Below are 20,612 nucleotides of genomic sequence, written 5' to 3'. Positions count from 1 at the left end.
TACTCAATCAGAAACCAAGGGAATTGGAGGCTGTTGACTAGCTGTGAAAAACTCTGAGAGGCCCTGACTTGGAGATTACTAGAAAGTGTTTTTCATTTTCAGATTTGGAGGGACTCGCTCTCCTGTAGAGACAAGCCTGCTTTGTCTTCCTTAGCAGAAAATACACATTGTACATTTTTACCTTAAGGCCACTAAGCTTCTAAATATCAACAGTCCATTTCAAAGCATGACCGTTAGAGTTCAAAAACATAATTCATCTTGCAACCTTGGGGCAGACAGACAAGGAATCATTAGCTGGTTGCCAGTCGCAGTTTTCCTGACATGAGTCTGGATCAAGTTAAAAGCCTTGTTCACAGTGCCTGTGAACTAGTATGTGAATATGAACTACAGAGTCTGAGTGTGGTTTATTTTACTTTATTGTTTTATTTTGCTTTACTTTCTCAACCCCAGGCCCACCACCTAATCCTGAGGTATTTAACTTCTTGCTCCCTAATCTGTAACATGGAAATTATACTCATGCCTGGTAAGACTGCTGTGAGGAATAAATGAAATAATGTGTAGGAAACTTATTACTGTGCCTGGTACCTAGTAGGAAACACTGGTGGTATAGCAGTTAAGAACTCCAGCTGCTCACCAAACGGTCAGCAGTTTGAATCCACTGGGTGCTCCTTGGATCTAGTAATAAATGAAACCTATTACTAAATCAGTCTGAATTTTGTGAAATTTTTTTCCACGTCATTCTCAGAAGAACTGAAAGGAACCTCAAGGTCTTCTAGCCCACTTTGAGGGCAAGGCACTGAGGGACTCATTCGCAGACTGAGCACAGAGAGGGGACAACTTCGGGGCCCTTCCTCCCTGACCTGGGATATCCCACCTCTGCAATTCCTGGCTGTTGAGAGATGTTCTATCTAGTGTGTCTCTATGGGTTATCACTGATATTTTAGCTGCGACATTGCTATTTATCTCAACCAAAAATGCCCCCACAAATTTCCAAATCTTCCAAGGAGGGCAGTACTTCTTCCCTCTCTGGCTAATGGCACCGGCAGGAGACGTCAGCTCCAGAGGAGAAGAGCATCGCCCACAGGTCAAACGCGCTGCTCCTCGTCCACTGCTCTTTTCCCTACACAACTAGAGTTTGCCCAGCTCAGAACTGGTCTCTTCACTTCCTCTTCACACACATGCCAGAGCACATAGTATGTCAGAGTGCATCTTGAACACCACTGCCCTTACTCCACTTCTTCATTTAAAAATCTGCCAGAATTCTCTTCTACTCACAGGTTCAAGTCCAGTGTTCTCAGTCCGGGCAGGCATCGGGGTGCCCCTCCTCCCCAGGCTGGCCTCTCTATGCCTCGCCAATTTCACCTCACATGTGCAACTGGGCGTCCGCTGCCATTCTTTGCTAAAGCACTTTTCCGAACTGACTTTAATTCCTCAATTTCCATCACAGCCTAGCTTTAAAATTTTTTTTTCCCAACTATGCTAGTTCATGCTGTATCTCCTACCTGAATTTGTTTTCTTGGTCCCTCCTGCTTTGACGTGGGACACAGCCAGTAAACGGTCATGCATATGCCCACAAGGGGCTCACCAACCCCTTGGTTTCCTCCCCAAAGGTCATTTAACCGCCACTGGCAAGTCCTAACCTCTTCACTCTAGGTGCCCTTCGCCCTTCCTATATATTTTTTGAACCACCGGGGAAGAAGAGCGACGTTTTCCCATCGCCCTGCAAGAAGCTGCAGCACTCATAGGGCTCCAGGGGGCATCTGAGCTGACCCAGACGCACTGTCTAGTGAGAGTGAGTCTGGATGATGTGTCTAAACGTACAGCAGAGAGTCAGCCGGGCACAATGGCCCATTGTTGCTAGTTGTACTCATTGGAGGCAATGAAAATGCTATAGCTCACGAATAATTCCCTTTTAAAATGCAAATGAACAAAGTGAGCTCTGCCAGCTCCTACCTTAATAGAACTTTATTTCACAGACGTTCAAAATAGGATTTATTGAGGTCATTTAAAAATGTTCTCAGAGCAACAGTTTTAATGCAGCACTGTGGGGAGCAGGGTACATACTCAAAGAAGAAAGGGGACAGAAAGAGAAATATGTACCTTCCAGTTTCTCGGACGTTTCTCATTAAGAGTTCTTACTGTCTCAAACAATTCCATATTAATAGTATTTTAAAGTCGGGTCTTCTCAGGCTGACAAATACCACTGCAAACAATCTGTAACTCAAACATTCTGGGAAGCAACCTTTCTGACCACCTCCAAAAGTGCTCCGGGGTGCTGGCGTGACGCCACCTGCCTTTACAGGTGAGCATGCCTTACAATGAGTGGGTTGCCTTCCAGACAAAAGCAATAACAATAATTACTACAACAAACGCCTCTTGACCCCTGGCCATGCGTTGTGGATCAAGCACTATGCTAAGGGATTTATAGGGGCTATTTCATTCAGTCCCTACAATGAGGTTATGCATTAGGTACATTATTTGACCCATTTTACAGATGATAAAACCGAAGCATAAATAATTTGCCTAAGAGCATGCTGACTAAGCCACAGGGCGAGGGTAGGACCCTGGCAGTATGATTTCAATACTGTTTACTTTGCCACTGAACTATGCCTACTCTCCATTGTGAAAGGGGAATGGAGACTGAAGGCTGCCTGAATCTCTGTTGGACAAGGTGGCTGGCCAGACAGGAAGGGCCTGTTGGTGACTGACATCTCTTTTATTTGGGGGTTAAGAGAACTGCAGGCCAGGTGATGAAGGGACTTTCCCTGGGCCATATCAGTGACCACTGACACAGCCCAAGGGTCCAGCAGGTATCTGAGGGCTCCTCTGTTCATTCTCTATTCAGCCACTTAGAAACGTCATCTCTTTAGACAAGGAACATCACAGATAGCAAATGAATTTCCACAGGAAGATATTAATGGAGTTCAAATGTGCTAATGGATTTAAGATAAAAAAAATTAAGAAAAGCTATGAAGGAGATTTGTCTTTGGTGAAGCATTCAGGAAATGGAACAGAAAAGGCAAGAATGAGTCTATGTGACATGCTCAGAGGAGCAAATGCTATATAAAAGCTGCATCCTTTCACTCTGCCCCAAGGCTTATTTACTGGCTTGTTCCTCTTGTAGTGTTAATATCACCACGGCAACAAGAATACAGTTGATGCAGGCCACATGGCTCTCAAACCTCTACTTTCAATCGGAAGGTTATATGTAACCCGTTTTTAAAGACATCTTTGTCTTCCACGCTTTCGACTCTATACTACGAGAGAAACCAAATTGGCTTTACTTTTGAAAATCTGGATCAACAAAAATGAATGTGTCTATGTTGTGTGTTTGGAATCTTTAAGAATAGACATCCAAATGTTAAAAAAATATATATAAGGGTACTGATAATGTGCAGGACTTTATTTTGCTTTACTGTATCTTCTCATAAAATTAATTGTGTAATGAGAGGAAGACATACTTTAAAAAGGTATTTGTAAAAGTGTCACCACACAAACCAAAGCTGAGTCTCCAGAAGTCCTGTATCGTTAAAAATCATTACTAAAGTCAGCCACACTTACTGGCAGCGATGCTCACCTCTTCTCCATGTTCCAAGAACTGATGTCCTTTCTAGCACCCTCTGATTCTAGTCTTGATTTGGTCTTCATAGCCTAGAGCCCAAGGCCCTGCTGAAAACATCCTTAACTGAAAGAAGCTTGGCAGCAATCCTCATTAACAGTAACTAGCTCTTTGTTCTAGGCTAGTTTCCCGATGCCATCTTCATGGCTGAATAACTTAGTCTCCTCGCTGCTCAAATAAACTTGCCCTTGCATCTCAAGTTCAACACTTGGCTTTGGTGCAATGGGCTAAAAATCCACTATTAGAATCCTATGGATTTTCCATCTCCCTTGATGCAGCTGGTGTCAGTTTGTGAAGCAGTTCCCTGACATCAGGTGACGTTCAGTCTGAAGTAACGGGAATTTTGATTTGGGGGGATGGGTACGGAGACTTGAGAAAAGCAGTCTTACATAGGTGCTGGGTGTCCAGTAGTAAACTAGGAGGCCCAGAAGTTATTTATTTATTCTTGATGTCAGGAAATATATATTGAGTCCCTCCTAGTGCCAGATGCCAGTCTATGTGCTAGGGATTCCAAAACGTGTAATATGACACAGGTCTGACCTTGAGGAATTCTAAGTCTTGAAAATGAGGTGAAGAACAGGATGTGGGAGGGAGCTATAAATACCTCTTATTACACCTCTCAAAAGATTGCTGAGATAGTGTACGCAAAATGCTTAACAAAGATGCCGTCACTTAGTAAATACTTAATAAATTATAACTATTTTTTATCCTTATTATTATAACTTTCACCGGTGGAAGAATGGAAGGCTGTAACAGGCGGGGTCTCCTTCACATCTGCAGCCCTCTGGCTGAATGGAATGTGGCCTCAACATTCCTTCCACTAGTACATCAAATGTACCATTTCATGAAAGACAGATAAAGGGTTGTCAGGCAGCAAAAAAAGAAGTCGATCAACAGATGAATAGATAAACAAAATGTGGTATACACATACTGGCATATTACTCAGCCATAAAGAGAAATGACATTCTTATATGTGCTACAACAGGGATGAACCTTGAAAACATTATGCTGAGTGAAAGAAGCCAATCACAAAAGGACAAATATTGTATGATCTCACTTACATGAGATGACAAGAATAGGCAAATGTATACAGACCAAAGTTTGTTAATAGTGACCAGCGGTGGGGAGGAGGGAGGGGAAAAGGCTAATTGCTTAGGGACATAGCTTCTGTTAAAGGTGATGAAAAATTTGGAAATGGATAATGGTGATTGCTGAACAACAGGATGAATGTAATTAATGTCAACGAATTTTACAGGTAAAAAATGTTGAAATGGCAAATGTTTTGTTACATATCTATTTATCCCATGCGCGCGCACGCACACACACACAAACAAAATAAAACAAACTAAAAAACCAAAGGTCCTGCCCTCTTGCTTTTATTACAGTGGGGAATGGTTCCCTGAAATACAGTGCTTTCCTCTTGCAAAAAATCTAATTGGTAAGTAACACATTCTCTGTGGCCACACTGGGAGAATACAGGTACCACCTTCTGGCCCAGGAGCTGGTGAGATAGCGTCAATAAGGCATCTCAGCTTTCGAGTGGCTTAGAGTAACCGAGTGCTCAAGAGAGACAATATCACATCAATAAAATAGCATTTGATGCCTCCTACGAGAGGTAAAATACAGGGTGGGATGACACAGATAGTGAGGATGAAGCTATCCTAGAGGTTAGAGAAGGTGCCTTTGAAGAAGGTTTATACTCTCATTTAACTCATACAAGAATCCCTTACACGGATTATAAAACTGAGGTTCAATGAAGTTGAGTAATCATGGGGCATAATCTCTGGTAACTGAAGACCTCTCTTGAGATTTATCTCAATTTCCAGTATTTCTGAAAACTCCATAGCATGAACTGGGGAGAAACTACTATTTTAAAGTTTCCAGTAATTTTTCTATGCCTCTTTGGAAGAAGACTGAAGTTTTACTGTTGTTGCTGTTCACGGTGGTAGTGTTTCTGGTTGTATAATGGGAAAGATGAAAATCTTTAGGAATCGAAAGGGTCGAGTCTATTAGGAGAAAACTGCTCTGCACAGCTATTTAAAGGACCATTTTCCTTGGGACGGGGGGAGGGAGGAATTACATTTTGAGATAAATATGACATGGAAGGGAAGGAAGGTCTATGACTGATAGTGTCACACCACTGTCCAAAAGAACTGTTGGAAATATTACATATCTGTGGATGATAGAAACGTTGTGTGTCTGTGCTGTACAACAGAGTAGCTACTAGCCATATGGAGCATTTGAAATATGGCTTTTGGACTGAGAAACTGAACTTTTAATTTCTTTTGATTTAAATTAATTTTAATTAAAATTTAAATAGCTACATGAAGTTAGTGGCTACGGAACTATATAGCTTAAATGTAAAGAAAATGGGGTTTTCCCCTCTCACAGGGCCCCAGAGAAGGTTAAGAGACCTGGACTGTGGCTAGGAGAGACATGGTAAAAAATGGTTCACACTGGGAAGACTCTCCAACATAACTGCCTTTGGGGGCCTTTGGCGATGACCAGGAGGAAGGTGTTGCCAAAGATGTGTCCTTCAGGTTTGCCTTTCTGCTTTGAATTCTCGTCAATCCCTCTATTTTTTTTTTTTTTTTAAAGTCTGGTTTGGCGTTATAGTTGTGCTTTGGAGAATTCAGGGAGAGATTCTGCTATATGGTTTAGCACTTTGAGGCCTGGACAGTTAGAAGAGTAAGGATGGTAGGTTACTCAAGTTTAAATCTCCAGGGGCTAGCATGCAGTAGTTGTTCTATAAATATTTGCTAAGTTGAATTCAATTTAGAAAAAAAAAAATCTCTGAATAATGTTTATCCAAGGGCATTGTTTTGCTCATGCATGTGCTGAACCTGTTGGCCTTCTGTTTGGGCAGAATGTAAATCGGACTCTCTTATTTCTCTCCCAACAGATTTAGTAGTTACAGTATCTAAAAGCACTGCTCTCACTTTAACTAAAAATATCTTAAGAAAACTTTCTTATAACTCAGTAGAGCTCCAACTATGGTCTAGCACCTACCAGCACTTGTTTAAAACATCTGATATTTGAGAACGGCAGGCCAATGGACATGTTAACTAGTCAATGATCTGAGACACACACACCAAGTTCTATAATATGCAATGAGAACATCACAACGCTAAGTACTGGGACCACAGTCTTACAGCTTCTATCGCAAGGGGCCTTCTCAGATTAGAATTAGCATCCACAGGCTATATGGAGCAGTAGGAACTTAGTCTTTTGAAATGTAGTAAAGTTGTTTTCAACTATGTAACTCACCATTCTTAATATAAGGGTTCATATGAAAAAATCATGTGTGAGTTATTTCATAAAAAATAATTGTCTCTGTAGGTGATTATAAAATTTCCTTTCCAAAAAATGGAAACTATATAACCTAAGCTTCCATTTCCACTACATCTCTCAAAGTCCTCAAGGCCTAAATGAGTTCTCCAGTTTTATTCACTGGCTTCCTCCAGCCATCTGGTAACCTTTACTTTCTGTTTTATCCTACCATGTCTTACTTTGTATAGTTTCATCTGTAAACAACCTGAAATCCTTCTGGAAACAAGCAAGGTATAAATCCTAAACACATAAATGCCTAATTCTCTCAGAGAACAAAAAACCCACTAAGCAACAAGACTAGCAGAAGGACACTTTATATTCAATTATCTTCTCAAAATGGGCAGTTGGGTAATAATTTACAAGAGAAAGGTCAATGGCAAGAGTGAAGATTAGGTTAGGTAGTCCCTTATACATGATGGAATAACTCTTCGCCAGCAAAGTATTAATCTATCTTCTTCAATCAATAAAAGGAACTCTGCAGGCATCTACACAATATAATTCGGCCTTTCGTAACTCCAACGCATAAATGCTCCTTACTGGAATGATAATCAGCAGTAGCGCTGGTATATCTTAGTTACATCCTTTTCCGCAAGACAGTTAGTCTGATTTGCCAAGAGAGCAAGGGTCACGAATAAATTCAGATGGTGTCAACACCATCCCAGCAGTCTCAGTTCAAAGAATAGAGAAAGCTGACGCTGCATTGCAGCATTCAGCAGCTACTGCATTAACTCCCTGCATGGACCCATGAGGCTGAACAGGTCTCCACAGATAATCAGAAAGGAAATATAGATGTCAGACAGGTTGTCTTACACATACATAGCAAAATCACAGTGCGAAAACCAAAGCTGATGTCATAATACAAATCTCGGGGAAGGTGTTAATCAAACAGGTAGGAATGTGTTACATAAATCCGTTACCATAGTTGATACTTGAGGCTGTAACATCCATCATTAGCTGCGATCAGCTTTATTGCTGCATAAATTAGCCAGCACTACAAAGAAGCATAAAAAGCAATCCGTTCTATTGTGTACTCCCGTTAGTTACACCCCGTTTGTTTCTCTTATCTGCTTTGGAAATGAATACCTCCTGCGTGCAGGGAATGATTCCAGAAATATAGTCCTTGCTCCTATTCTCCAGCTGTCTTTGTTAGCAGGTTGCCTAATTCTCTGGGTCATGCCCTGATCTACGGGGAACTGGGAGACTGTATCTGCCTTTCTTCAATGATCTAAAGCCTCAATTCTCTACTGTATTCGGTCACAGCCAGAAACCCAAAATCACGGTCCTGTAAGCCAAAGGTTGATGTTGTTTTTGAATTTACCCCTAACCATCTAATCGATACCTCTATCCAAATCTGGTTCCTGAAGCATATGATTTATGGTTACGATTTGCAGCCGGTTCTTAGCAAACGAGGCTTAATGATGGTCCCTTTGTTGTTCTAACCAGGTAAAATTCGATCCCGTCTATGTTCCAGGGCATCCTACTCTCACCTGCTATTTCTGCTACATTCCTGAGAGAGCTGTGACCTAGAAAGACCCCACTGAGGGGGTAAGCGAGAGGCCTCTGTAGTATAAAACTAGAAAGGCTGGATTATTATGTAACAAAAATTACTAGACATTTGTAACCTAAAATGGATTTCTTAGGCAACTAAATGTTGTCTCAGTTTAAGTGCTTTATGAAGACCAGCTCTTCTCAGACACCCTAAAGCACGTCATCCACCATCAACTGTAGACAGCAGCAGAGGTTATCTGGGGGTAAGGAACAACACAGGCCTCCTGTAAGTATAATCAGATTCTGCCACAGCCTTCAGCTCAGAATCTCCTAATGCTATTAGGCTGCGTTAATTAAGAATCACTGGGGAAAATCCTTTTCTAAATCAGTGAAAAGGCTGAATTCTAACGTATTTTAAACAAAAGTACAGTGTGATTATTTTTTAAATCACACAGTAACTGAGACAAGGTTAACAACATGGGTCTAAGAACTCCATTGATCTTTAATCAATAAATAAGCATTATTTGTAACTACCACAGTCATTTTTTTAATGTAAATGGATGCTTTGGAATTGCCTGAAGGAGTCTGACTAATACTGTAATTTGTCCTCTTCAATTGCTTAAACATTTCCCCAATCTTCTTATTTTCAGCGCCATCAGGAAATTTCTGAACAATGGCATAGAAACAAACTTCAAACCCCACCCAGGCATCATTTTCCAAAAGTTGTAATTAGAAGATGTGACTTAATGAGTTTTTTATTATACTGTTACTTTAGGGAAATAAAACCACAAGCATGTATCTTAAACAAATGAACTTCAGTTTTAACACTGACATGACAAACGTAAGAAGTGTTTAACTTTGTCCTTCAAAAGGTCAAACTAGGCCTGGGGACTGCTATGTCACTGAATCCTAAGGATGTAGTTAATGCAATAAAACACTGCAATAGAGCAAACTGATCTGACTGGCACGTATTACATCATTTAGACTGATGAAGACTTAGAGCAAGTTGATGAAAATAAGGTAGAAAATAACCTTTATATTAGTACAATTTGAGCTCTTATTAATTTTTATAGGACTAATGAATTATAAGGGGAAAAGAAAAATGAAACTCTTAAGCTGTCTAAGGAAGACAGACTACCAAGAGCTGCAAGGCTTGAATTCTGTCTCTTCCAACCTTCTAGCTCTGTGTTCCTGGATGAACCGCTTCTTATCGCTAAGCCTCATTTTCCTCTTCTGTAAAACAAGGATAAATAACACTTTTCTTGATGTTAGGAAAAAATGAGATAAAATGCTTAGCCTGGCCATCTGCCACTCAGTCAGTACTTCAAAAATGATACTGCTCTTATGCTACCGTAACCACTGCTGCTAGTGTTTTGTTGCTGCCAAGCCAATTCCAACTCACGGCGATGCCATGTGTGTGGAGTAGAACCGCTCCACACGGTTTTCAAGACTGTGACCTTTCAGAAGCAGACAGCCAGGCCTGTCTTCCAAGGCACCTCTGGGTGGGTTCGAACCATCAACCTTCTGGCTAGTAGTCAAGCACTTAACCACTCGTGCCACTCAGGCTGCTGCTACGTGTACTAGTACTGTACTCTATTTGATCGAGTCTCATTTCTCTTCTAACAAGTGAGGTTTAAGCAAAAATTAATACTTTGAATACAATGTTCAAAAATGCTACTGTTCTGCTGCTATTGACGATGATGAAATGTCAGGCACTTTTTCTGTTAGAATGATCTCTTTTAATTCTCACAGTGACCCAATGAGAGCAGAGTGATCTTATTTTATTTTGATTATTATTATTATTTCCAATTATAATGAAAAAACTGATGGACACAGGCTAAAGGTTGGAACAAAATTTGAACCCAGGGAGTCTGAATCCCAAGTCCACACTTTTAGCCACTACTCTCCACCCTGCTTCCTACTTCATTTCTACCTCTGACAAAGATATTTCTGATGACTTCGCCTACACTAGAACCAGTTTTTATGTTCAGAGCAGTATCACGGTTTGGATGTCCAACGTGCTGTCCAGTGGTACACATGATACCGTAACTCCTTTATGAATACGAGCTTGCTCAGGTTACAGAACACTATTACCCGTTATGAAGGGTTGTAGTAGATGGACAATAAAGGCAAAGAGGGTCTCTATTATTTGGTTGTTGACGTTTGGGCCTCACCCAGATATCCTAGCACATTTCCATCAGTAAGGTCAAGATCCTGATCTCGAGGGCCATTAGTACCACCTGACCTATTTCTAACAGGCTTAGAAATTTCAACTTGGGTAACAGCTTGTAGCTACCAGCCATGATGACTTGAATCACATCTTCTAATATTCTATATACTTATATATTTATCACCCCTTCGCCTTATGAGCTTGGTTTACTTTTTCTGTTAGGAGATAGGCACACCTGTACAAGCAAACAAACAAAAAAAAAAAAAGCACTCGTATAAATAGAAAATCATAGCTTTTACCTCTTCCTTATGTTAGGAAGGCGCCCTGGTGGCACGCTGGTTAAGAGCTCGGCTGCTAACCAAAAGGTTGGCAGTTCAAATCCACCAGCCGCTCCTTGAAAACCCTATGGGGCAGTTCTATTCTGTCTTACAGGGTCGCTATGAGTCGGAATTGAGTCGATGTTAGGGGAGTTACAAATCAGTTCAAATGTCTTAAAGGCAGTTTATATTGCAGTGCTCTTACCCTTGCGGTGAAATCCACAGCCGCCGCTCGGTTTAACAGCAACGTGGCTACATTGATATTTCCATAGTGAGCAGCTATGTGGAGTGGAGTGAAGCCACTCTGTAAAGAAAACACAGCAGACGTTCAATTGATTCCTGCTAGACCCTTGTCTGAGAGGTTAATATCATAGCCCTGCCCAATTAAAAATGAGGAAGCAAAATATGCTGAGGTCCACGTTCCATTCTGTACTGGTTTTCAATCAGTGCCAATTGTTCACAGGGTTTCTAAGTAACCCCAAAGTGACAGGCAGAGGAATAGCCAGGGAGAAACCAAGGGCAGAGATAGGGCAATTTTAGTAATCCAGCGGCAGAACTATATAGAAGCCAATGTTTTGAAAGAATTAAAATAGGGATGACAAGAAAAATCTTTATAGATCAAAGAAAGCTTTATTAGTACAACTGTTTTTATCTTAATTTTTTATTGATGACAGAATTGTCCACTGAAACTCTTTGTCAAAATTCACTTGGTTTTATATATTCAACATAGTTTCAAATTAATCAGTAGTAAAGGTCATTTTTAATGATAAAAGTAATTTTTTTTGGAAGAGGTACTACCACAAAATTGGTCTTGCCCAATGGGCAACTGCATTCCATAAAGAATCCACAAGTGGGTCTCTTTATTAGCAAATGCCTATTCAATAACACATTTTCCTGGTTTATGCATACCAAGGTCATTTTACTTCCTTAAAAATGCTAAAACATGCAGCGAATCACTTAGTCCCCAAAGACTGAAACTTTATAGGAACTAGATGCGTTTCTAAATTGTTAGCAAGCCTCTTAGCCATGCTAGCTACTTTACTGACAATATTACTGAAGGGTGGGTCATACTGGTACCATTCTGAGACAACTTTCCTTTTGCTGACACCACTGAGGGTAAGTGTCATGCAGAGCCCTAAAGAATCGGTCCTGGATGAGTAGAATGACAGGGTTGTCTGCAGCTTTAGGTAGAGTTGATAAGCATCTATGTCTCAAAGCTCTTCATCTCACACAACTCTACTGCAATACTCTTAAGTTTTGAGGATTTCTCATCCTTCCTTTTCAACACCAGGTCAGCTGCAGAAAGCCCTGGCAATCAAACTACTATCTTCTCTGGCACATGCTACTTTGGGGGCAGGGGTATAAAGCAGGGATCTAGCCTACAGAAGGCGATGCAAAAAAGAGGGGAAAGAAATGAAGCAGCAGCGCTAAGTAATGGGAATGTGATGATGCAGATACAGATTATATGTATATATGTATATATACCTCTGTTGTTCTATTCACCACCATCTAGGTTAACACATTTGGAAGCAAAGAGGAGGAAAAAATGAACGGTTAGTTCACTATCGATGATATGGATTGCAGAAAGCTCACGGCAGCTAAGTAATGAGGGTGCAAGCTAGGATGGAAGCACCACAGGCACAGAAAGAAAGCTAGACTGGATGAAGGGCTACACGATGGCCTATCCCAAATGTCACGTTTCCTTAAAAGAGACTTTCAAGTAATACACGTCAAGACAATGGGAATGTAGGGCTGTGACCGTCTCGCTGCCAGCATGCTTTCCACAGCTGATCAACACAAGGGGTGCTGCCTGTCATCTTAGCTATCAACCAAAGGTTTCTTTGTGTACATCTTCTTTAGTATTTTGTATTACTTTCACCCTAATGTTTGAGCAGAAGTGTTTGAGCAGAAAGTGTTAAATGCTTAAAAAAAAAAAAAAAAATGCAATAAAGGAAGGAAACCGTCAGGTGCCTCTAAATCAATTTCTTTTGAGGTGGCCTCCCTTTAGCATGCACAGGGCAATAGCACCTACGGTCCCTCCTAGCTTTTCATGCTAAGCAGATGTGCCTTCGATAGGTTAATTTGGACGGGCATTTGTATTGCTTTCAATGAAGTTGAGTGTTTGGCATAAGCTTGCCAAAAGGGACACCGGCATTCTTAAAGGTTGGGTGTCTACCATAACACAGTTGTGTGAAAGCCTGTTTCCCTGATGCCTCACCTTCGACTCCACGTCTGCGTTGTTGTCATTCTGCAGCAGCAGGGCGGCCGCTTTCGTATCATCTTTTCGGGCAGCGATATGCAGAGCTGGGAGGCGCACTTTTCCTTTCGTGTCGTTTTCTAGCAAGAGTGAAACTACTTGATCGTGACCTTGTTGCAAAGCTACTGCCAATGGTGTGAAGCCATCCTGCAAAGAAAGGGATGGGTCAAGATTGGTCCCTTAGGTATTTTCTATTTTTATTCAGTTAACAAATAAGAAGGCAACCGAGTGTGAATTTTTATTTCGGGTTATTAAAGCTAGTGCATTGCAGTGGATATACACTGCAAAAGGCATCTTCAAAATACGTATTGCCAAAGCAAAAAACAGTAAGAAATCTGTAACATTTGTGGGTATTTTCCCTATCAGAAGAACTTTTAATAAGATGTTTTTAGTAGAGAATTGGCAAGTAAGTCACCTATGATTTTATTTGGGTCATAATATTTTATTTCTGCAGTTGCTGTAGTACAAAATAGAAGACCACTCCCAAGGAAGAGCATTTGTAAGGGAAAAGGAGAAACCTGGTTCCCTGCATACTGATGTCTTGTGGTCTTCCTAAAAGACCACTGTTATCATTCTTTCCTCTTGCTGGAAAACAGATAAGAGCTCCTACTACCTATTTGACTCAATGCAAATCAGCACACTTACTTTCAAGGACACGAAAAATATTGGCCCAAAGCACCTGATGGACAATATTGCCCCTATTTTCCTGTATAAATCCCTTCTTCCAGTCTCCTTGCTAACCATGGACATGCAGGCTAATACCTGCCCTGGGCATCCATACCTATGTTCTTTTTTCCCACCCTGAAATGTCTTCATCCTCTCTCTGCAGCTCTATCTACCTCCTTCAAATTTATTTACTACCTAAGACAGGAAAGAGGAAAAGGATGAGCACCAAGGTAACCAGAAGGACATTCCCTGTTGCCATAAATAAAATAACAGAGAAAGGCTGGATACAACTGAGACGTCACCAAAATGATCTTATAGGTTTATACTTATAAAATGAAGTTTATAATTTAATCGTATGAGAAAAAAGCAATCTACATAAAATTATAAAAGTATGATCTTATTTTCATAAAGATAAATGTATGTGTTGTGTACATGTACAAAAAATCTGGATCCATAAATAAAATGTTATTGCAAGGTAAAATTAACAATAAACTTTTCTTCTTTTGGCTTTGTATTGGATTTATCATTTATATGTGATGCATTATTTTTACAAAAAAAAGGAAAATACAAGTTTTAAAGGACAGAGTGGTAACAGGAAAATTGTATATTAAGGGTTAACTTGGTATCTAACTTTTAAAATCTGAACAAAATCTAAGGAGTAAAAATGACAGCCCACCTTCGTTCTGAATCAAAACAAAATGGCCACCTTTCCCCTGACAGGAAGTTTTAAGTCCATGGGGCTCAGACATAAAGAGAACCACTTTTACACCAGAAAATAAGCCGCAACTGAGATGATTAGCACCACCAAGAATGTGCTTCTGGCACGAGCCAATTAAAGACACAAAGAGACCAGCTCCAAGGTGTTAGCAGCTAAAATTAGTAGCTCCAGATTTATTCCAAATCGAGTTTAAATAGTTTGGTTTGCTTTGTGCAGTTATCCTTAATAGAAAAATAAAAGCAGACAGGAAATACGCTTTAAGCTCCATCAAAGTGGAGTCCACGCCCTGGTTGCTGAAGGATGTATCTTCACCGCCTATGGAGGGTCCGGCATACCCTAGGTACTTAATTATTACTTGTGGAACAACTGAGCAAATGAATTTACCTCAAAGAAGTAAGAAGAAGGTATGTGAATATTAATTTTTGATATTTATTGCCAAATGTTCTGCAAAAGTCTTGGAACCAATTATCAATCTCACCAATATTGTAGGAATGTTAGTTTCCTCAAATTTTTTCTCATCAAATAGCAAAAGACTGGATCTCATTCTTTAGCTGTTTAATAAATTTACATTTCTTTGATTATGAGTGAGGATGAAAAGCTTTTTGTATATTTATGGTCATTTGTATTTTGTGTGTGTGTGAATTGCCTGTTCAATTATTTAGTGGTTTCCTCAGAAAGCACAATCTCAAAAGGTGGGTGAAGTTATATGTGGTTCCTTCATTGTCATCTTTCCCGTGACACTCAAGAAACACATCAGAACTCAAGAAAGAGAAGCGGTACTATGACAGGAATAACCCGGAATCTGCTCTAATTCACTATTTTGGTAAAACTAAAGAATACGCACTATTGGTTCTTAATTAGCAATAAATTTGTAGTGACACACTTCTAAAGTGATCATAATCTTCCATCTGGATTATTTAAAAAAATAAACTGTATTATCTAAGATTGTACCAACGACACATAACTTCCTAGTTTTAAATAATTCTTCAAGATTGCAAATCTGTTTTCAAATATCACTTTTATCTCATACTTAAAAAGGCATAATAGTTTTGTTAATGGGCCCTAGTGCCACAGTGGTTAAGTGCTCGATTGCTAACCAAAAGGTCAGCGGTTTAAACCCACCAGCTGCTCCACAGGAGAAAGATGTGGCCATCTGCTTCCATGAAGACTACAGCCTTGGAAACCCTGTTGGGCGGTTCTACTCTGTCCTATAGGGTCGCTATGAGTTGGAATCCACTTAGTGGCAACAGGTTTACTAGTTTTGTTTAGATATATGAATTAATTAAATTTAGAAATATACAATTTCAGTTGTCATAATTAGGCTAACTTAAGTTTGGGAAAAACGAATTGAAAGCCAATATTAATCACTAAAATATTTCAAAACAATGGTTGCCTTCGAGGTAAAATTATAAGGACAAAAATGTATTCTCAACAATACGTTAAATATTAGATAAATAGCTCGGGTATAGGGCAGAGTAATGCATTTAAAAGCAGAAAGGGCATCTATGCAATGGTAGAATCTTTAAAGATTAAAAATAGACTTTCTAACATATTTCATAAAAACTTATGAACCCATGCATTAATATACAACTGCAATTGAAATACCAGTGGGACAAATTCTCAATGTTACAACTCCAGGTTGAACAAAATGCCCCATGAACTTGTAAACTTACATGTATTAAAAACTAAGGTGTCTTACCTCTGTGGCCAAGCTCTGGCTGGCACCATTGTCAAGAAGAAACTTGACAACTTCCAGGTGGTTTTCCTGGGCTGCCATATACAGTGGAGTGAAACCATTCTGCAAATTAAGAAACAAAGTGTTTGTCTGCAGCTTTCTAAAACCAGCCTATTTTTCTGTTGTACTGATGATATTATACATTCCCAGAAATGCTCACATATAATTTTAATAATACTTTAATGTGGATATTCATATTTATTAGAAAACCTCAGCACCATAGTTTAAGCATAATTCATAATTAAAACTTAATTTACAATGACATTTCATAATTTATAGTTTAAGTGTAGTTCATAATTAATAGTTAAAGTGTAATGCAGACAAATATATCCATTTTAGATAAGTAAGTACATTCATTTAATCATCAACCATTTATTGAGAACCTACCATTAGTCAAGGACTATACTAGATGCTATGGGGGGAAATAAAGAATACATTTGATCATCATAGCTCCCAAGTACTAATTATGTATTTTAAATAAAAAATGTAGTATTTTCACATAAAATTAAGCATCTGAAATAGTTCCTGCTTTGGAAAAAAAAGATACTAATTTCAAATAGCTTCAAACTTACCACAGATGAGGTCACTTAGAGCAAAAGCAGGAACACCAATTTCCAGGATGGGATAATTCAAATTCAAAGTAGAGTCCAGTTAGACCAATATGTTTGTTGTTGGTCCTTGAACTTTTTGCAAAAGTATAGTATTTTTATGTTCAGAATATCTATATCTATCCATCTATCCATCCATCCATCCACAGTGTGAGTGTGCACACACTTGTATAAAATGTTCCCACACTGTCAAAGAGCTTGAATTCAAGCAAACGAAGGTGCACATTACATCTTCACTTTCTTATTAAAAATATATTCCAAATGTATGTTTATTCTCTAGAACAATGTATGTTACACTAGATTGAGATTCAATATTGTGTGAGAAAAAATCAATTTAGTGATGTGGGGCATGATCAGCATTTTACAAAAAAATCAAAGAGTACAGAATTGAACAAAAAATATCAGATCTGGAGGGCACTGTGCTAAGGGAAATAAGTCAATCACAAAATGACAAATATTGTATGAGACCACTACTATGAAAACTCAGCAAAATGTTTACACACAAAAACAATCTTTGATGGTTACAGGGAGGGGAGGGGTAGGGGTGGAAAAACACTAAATAGATCATAGATAAGTGGTAGTGTTGGTGAAGGGTAAGACAGTACACAATACTGGGCAAGCCAGCACAACTTGTTCAGGGTAAGGTCATGGAAGCTCCACGGACAAATCCAAACTCCCTTAGGGACCGAACTGCTGGGCTGAGGGCTATGGGGACCATGATCTCAGGAAACATCTAGCTCAATTGGCATAACATAGTTTATAAAGAAAATGTTCTACATTCTACTTTGGTGAGTAGCATCTAGAGTCTTAAAAGCCTGTGAGTGGCCATCTAACATACTCCACTAGTCTCAAAGGACTAATGGACCACAACTACCATGGCCTCCACCAGACAGAGTCCAGTACAACTAGATGGTGCCCAGCTATCACCACTGACGGCTCTGACCGGGATCACAATAGAGGGTCCTGGACAGAGCTGGAGAAAGATGTAGAACAAAATTCTAACTCATAAAAAGACCAGACTTACTCGTCTGACAGAGACTGGAGACACCCTGAAAGTATGGCCCCTGAACACCCTTTTAGCTCAGTAATGAAGTCACTCCAGAGGTTCACCTTTTAGCCAAAGATTAGACAGACTCATAGGACAAAATGAGACTAAAGGAGTACACCAGCCCACGGGCAAGGACTAGAAGCCAGGAGGGGACAGGAAAGCTGGTACTAGGGAACCCAAGGTCAAGAAGGGAGAGAGTACTGACATGTCATGAGGTTGTTAACCAATGTCATAAAACAATACATGTACGGTTTAATGAGAAGCTGGTTTGTTCTGTAAACCTTCATCTAAAGTATAATTAAAACAAAAAAAATCAGATGGCATCACATGTAGCAAGGCTGTTTTTCACTTTTATTTTAAAAACATACAAATGAATATGCATATGTGTGTGTATATACTTGATTTTAATCAATAAAGATTTAAAAAACACAGTGTAGGTAAATTATTTTTAATTAATTAATAAGACATTAAATTATACTTTCAGGAATTAAACATATGCTGACAGCTGACTACAGTATAGAGCTGACTTAACATCAGACACTATCTTTTTCTCACCTACTGCGTATTACAAAGCATTGCAAGATTGTAGTTGATGATGATTAAGGAGAAATGAAAGTATAACACAAAATATTATTTCTCAGTAGTCTATGGATTACATGTAGAATTATATTTTGCTACAAATCCATGCTGAGAAAAAAAGCACACCACTGTTTTTATATTAATTTCCTAATTTAGGAAATTTCCAAATCAAAGAGTTGGCCAGAGGGAACATATGGGTGCCCAATTTACATTTTCTTTTCTGTAGCAACAATAGACTCAATTCTCAAAAGGCAGAACAGCTCATGATACAGCAAGTATGCTATTTGATGTCTGATTTTATCCAATATCTTCAATACCTTCTGCTCCAAGCATTTATACTGATGTTATCATAAGCAGACAATCTGCAGACTTATAATTTTGTAGACAATAGTGAGGCATGCTACATCATAACCCCCTAACAAAAAATAAAAGTCCATTTGTGATTTCATTTAATCATATTTATCTGTGAATGTCTAGCTTCCTATAGCCAGCCTTCGTACATTTAAAGTGCTGCCCTTAATTAGATATTAAAAGCTTGGTGATGGGTTTGCACTGATTCATATATGATACTGATTTTTTAGAAGATCCATTAGAATTAAGGTGTGATAGAAGGTCACAGGTCAGACAGACTCTATCCAGATCATACCCATCGGTTTGACTTCAACAGGACCTAACTTCCCCACCATAGGAGTGGGGAATGAAGAGTTGCTACTGGGAATCATCAGGGGAACTCCATTCTGCTGCCTGGTCATCTCATTACTTATTCTGTCCACGGAACGATGCAGTTCAGAAGGCATATGAGGGCAAGTCTCAGATGAAGGGGGAACGCTTTGCTGTGCACTGTGTGTGTGGCCTGCATTTCAAGCCCAGCTGTAAGTAACAGGGAATTTCACAGCTTATGTTCTTCTTCCTCATTTCATCATCAGTGTGGAATGTATATAAATTGAAACAGAAATTGGTTAGGATTTTATCTCAAATGTAGCTTCTTCTAAATATTGCAGGGAAGATTTAAAACCATGGCTTCTGTAAGCATTAGTCAAGAATATGTGCCAACTTTAAAAGAGAAAGTTTATTCTTCCTCCCTTGGGGGTGGGGGGAAGAATTGAATAGTTTTCCCAATAGATCTTAGAACCTGTCTATTTCCCAATAAAATATTATAGGGGCACTTATTAAAAATCAGTTTAAAAGTATGATGCTTCTATTGTAGTTAGCTGGTCTGAACCTCTCTTAAAGCATTATACTTGGCCATAATCAACTTTATATCATTCGTTACTGGTATCATTATCATCCCAAGTGAATGCTAATAGGAAATCAGAATAACTGACATAGACCATGTAACAAAGTTACAGTTGCTGGGAAATAGAATGAAATTAGAGCAAATATACAACAAAGCCTGTAGTTGGAAGCACTGTGCAGTTCCCTTTCCATGACACTGGTACTTAATTTTAAGGGCCCTAGAGGTAGCATTGCCATGGCTGCAGTAGAAGTAGGAGGAAATCACTGGAGTTCTGCGGATCCATAAAAAACAGGAGGCTCATGGTATCTAAAGATAATCAGTACGAACAAGGCCAACGAAACCCAGTGCACTTAAAATGGTTATAAAAAGGCCATAGTGAATAATGATAAAAGCTTGATTGAGGCCTTATCTTGAAAGATAAAATGAGAAACTGTGACTATAAATTTATATAATTTAACAAAATGTAGGTTATAACCAAAGGCGCCCTGGTGGCACAATGGTTAAGCATTCGGCTGCTAGCCAAAAGGTTAGGGGTTCGAACTCACCGGCCGCTCTGCCAGAGAAAGATGTGGCCTCCACAAAGATTTCAGCATAGGAAACCCTACGGGGCAGTTCTACTCTGTCCTATAGTGTCGTTATGAGTCGGAATTGATGGCAATGAGTTATGGGGTTAGGTTATAACTATATTCATGTATTCATTTCCAGAATGAACAAAGACTAAACCAAACCAAGTGTGCTTTTTTTTTTTTAATATTTTATTGTACTTCAGGTGAAGGCTTACAGAACAGATAGTTTCTCATGTAACAGTAACACACATGCTGTTTTATGACATTGGTTAAC

The 20,612-nt window shown here is 39.3% G+C and overlaps 1 protein-coding gene across 1 annotated transcript in view; it reads right to left on the bottom strand.

Annotated features, from left to right (window-relative positions):
- The window catches only part of ANK3 (ankyrin 3), a 742,532-nt gene that overhangs the window by 205,346 nt on the left and 516,574 nt on the right, over nucleotides 1-20,612 (bottom strand). Inside the window, exons 6-8 of the mRNA XM_023739341.1 lie at nucleotides 16,265-16,363; nucleotides 13,143-13,328; nucleotides 11,130-11,228 (exon numbers count right to left, since the gene is read on the bottom strand). Of these exons, the coding sequence (XP_023595109.1) occupies nucleotides 11,130-11,228; nucleotides 13,143-13,328; nucleotides 16,265-16,363 (384 nt within the window). The remainder of the gene's footprint in view (nucleotides 1-11,129; nucleotides 11,229-13,142; nucleotides 13,329-16,264; nucleotides 16,364-20,612) is intronic.

The sequence above is a fragment of the Trichechus manatus genome, unplaced genomic scaffold (assembly GCF_000243295.1).
Source record: "Trichechus manatus latirostris isolate Lorelei unplaced genomic scaffold, TriManLat1.0 scaffold00007, whole genome shotgun sequence".
In the NCBI taxonomy this organism is placed as follows: Eukaryota; Metazoa; Chordata; class Mammalia; order Sirenia; family Trichechidae; genus Trichechus; species Trichechus manatus.
This window is presented reverse-complemented; position numbering and strand designations above follow the sequence as displayed.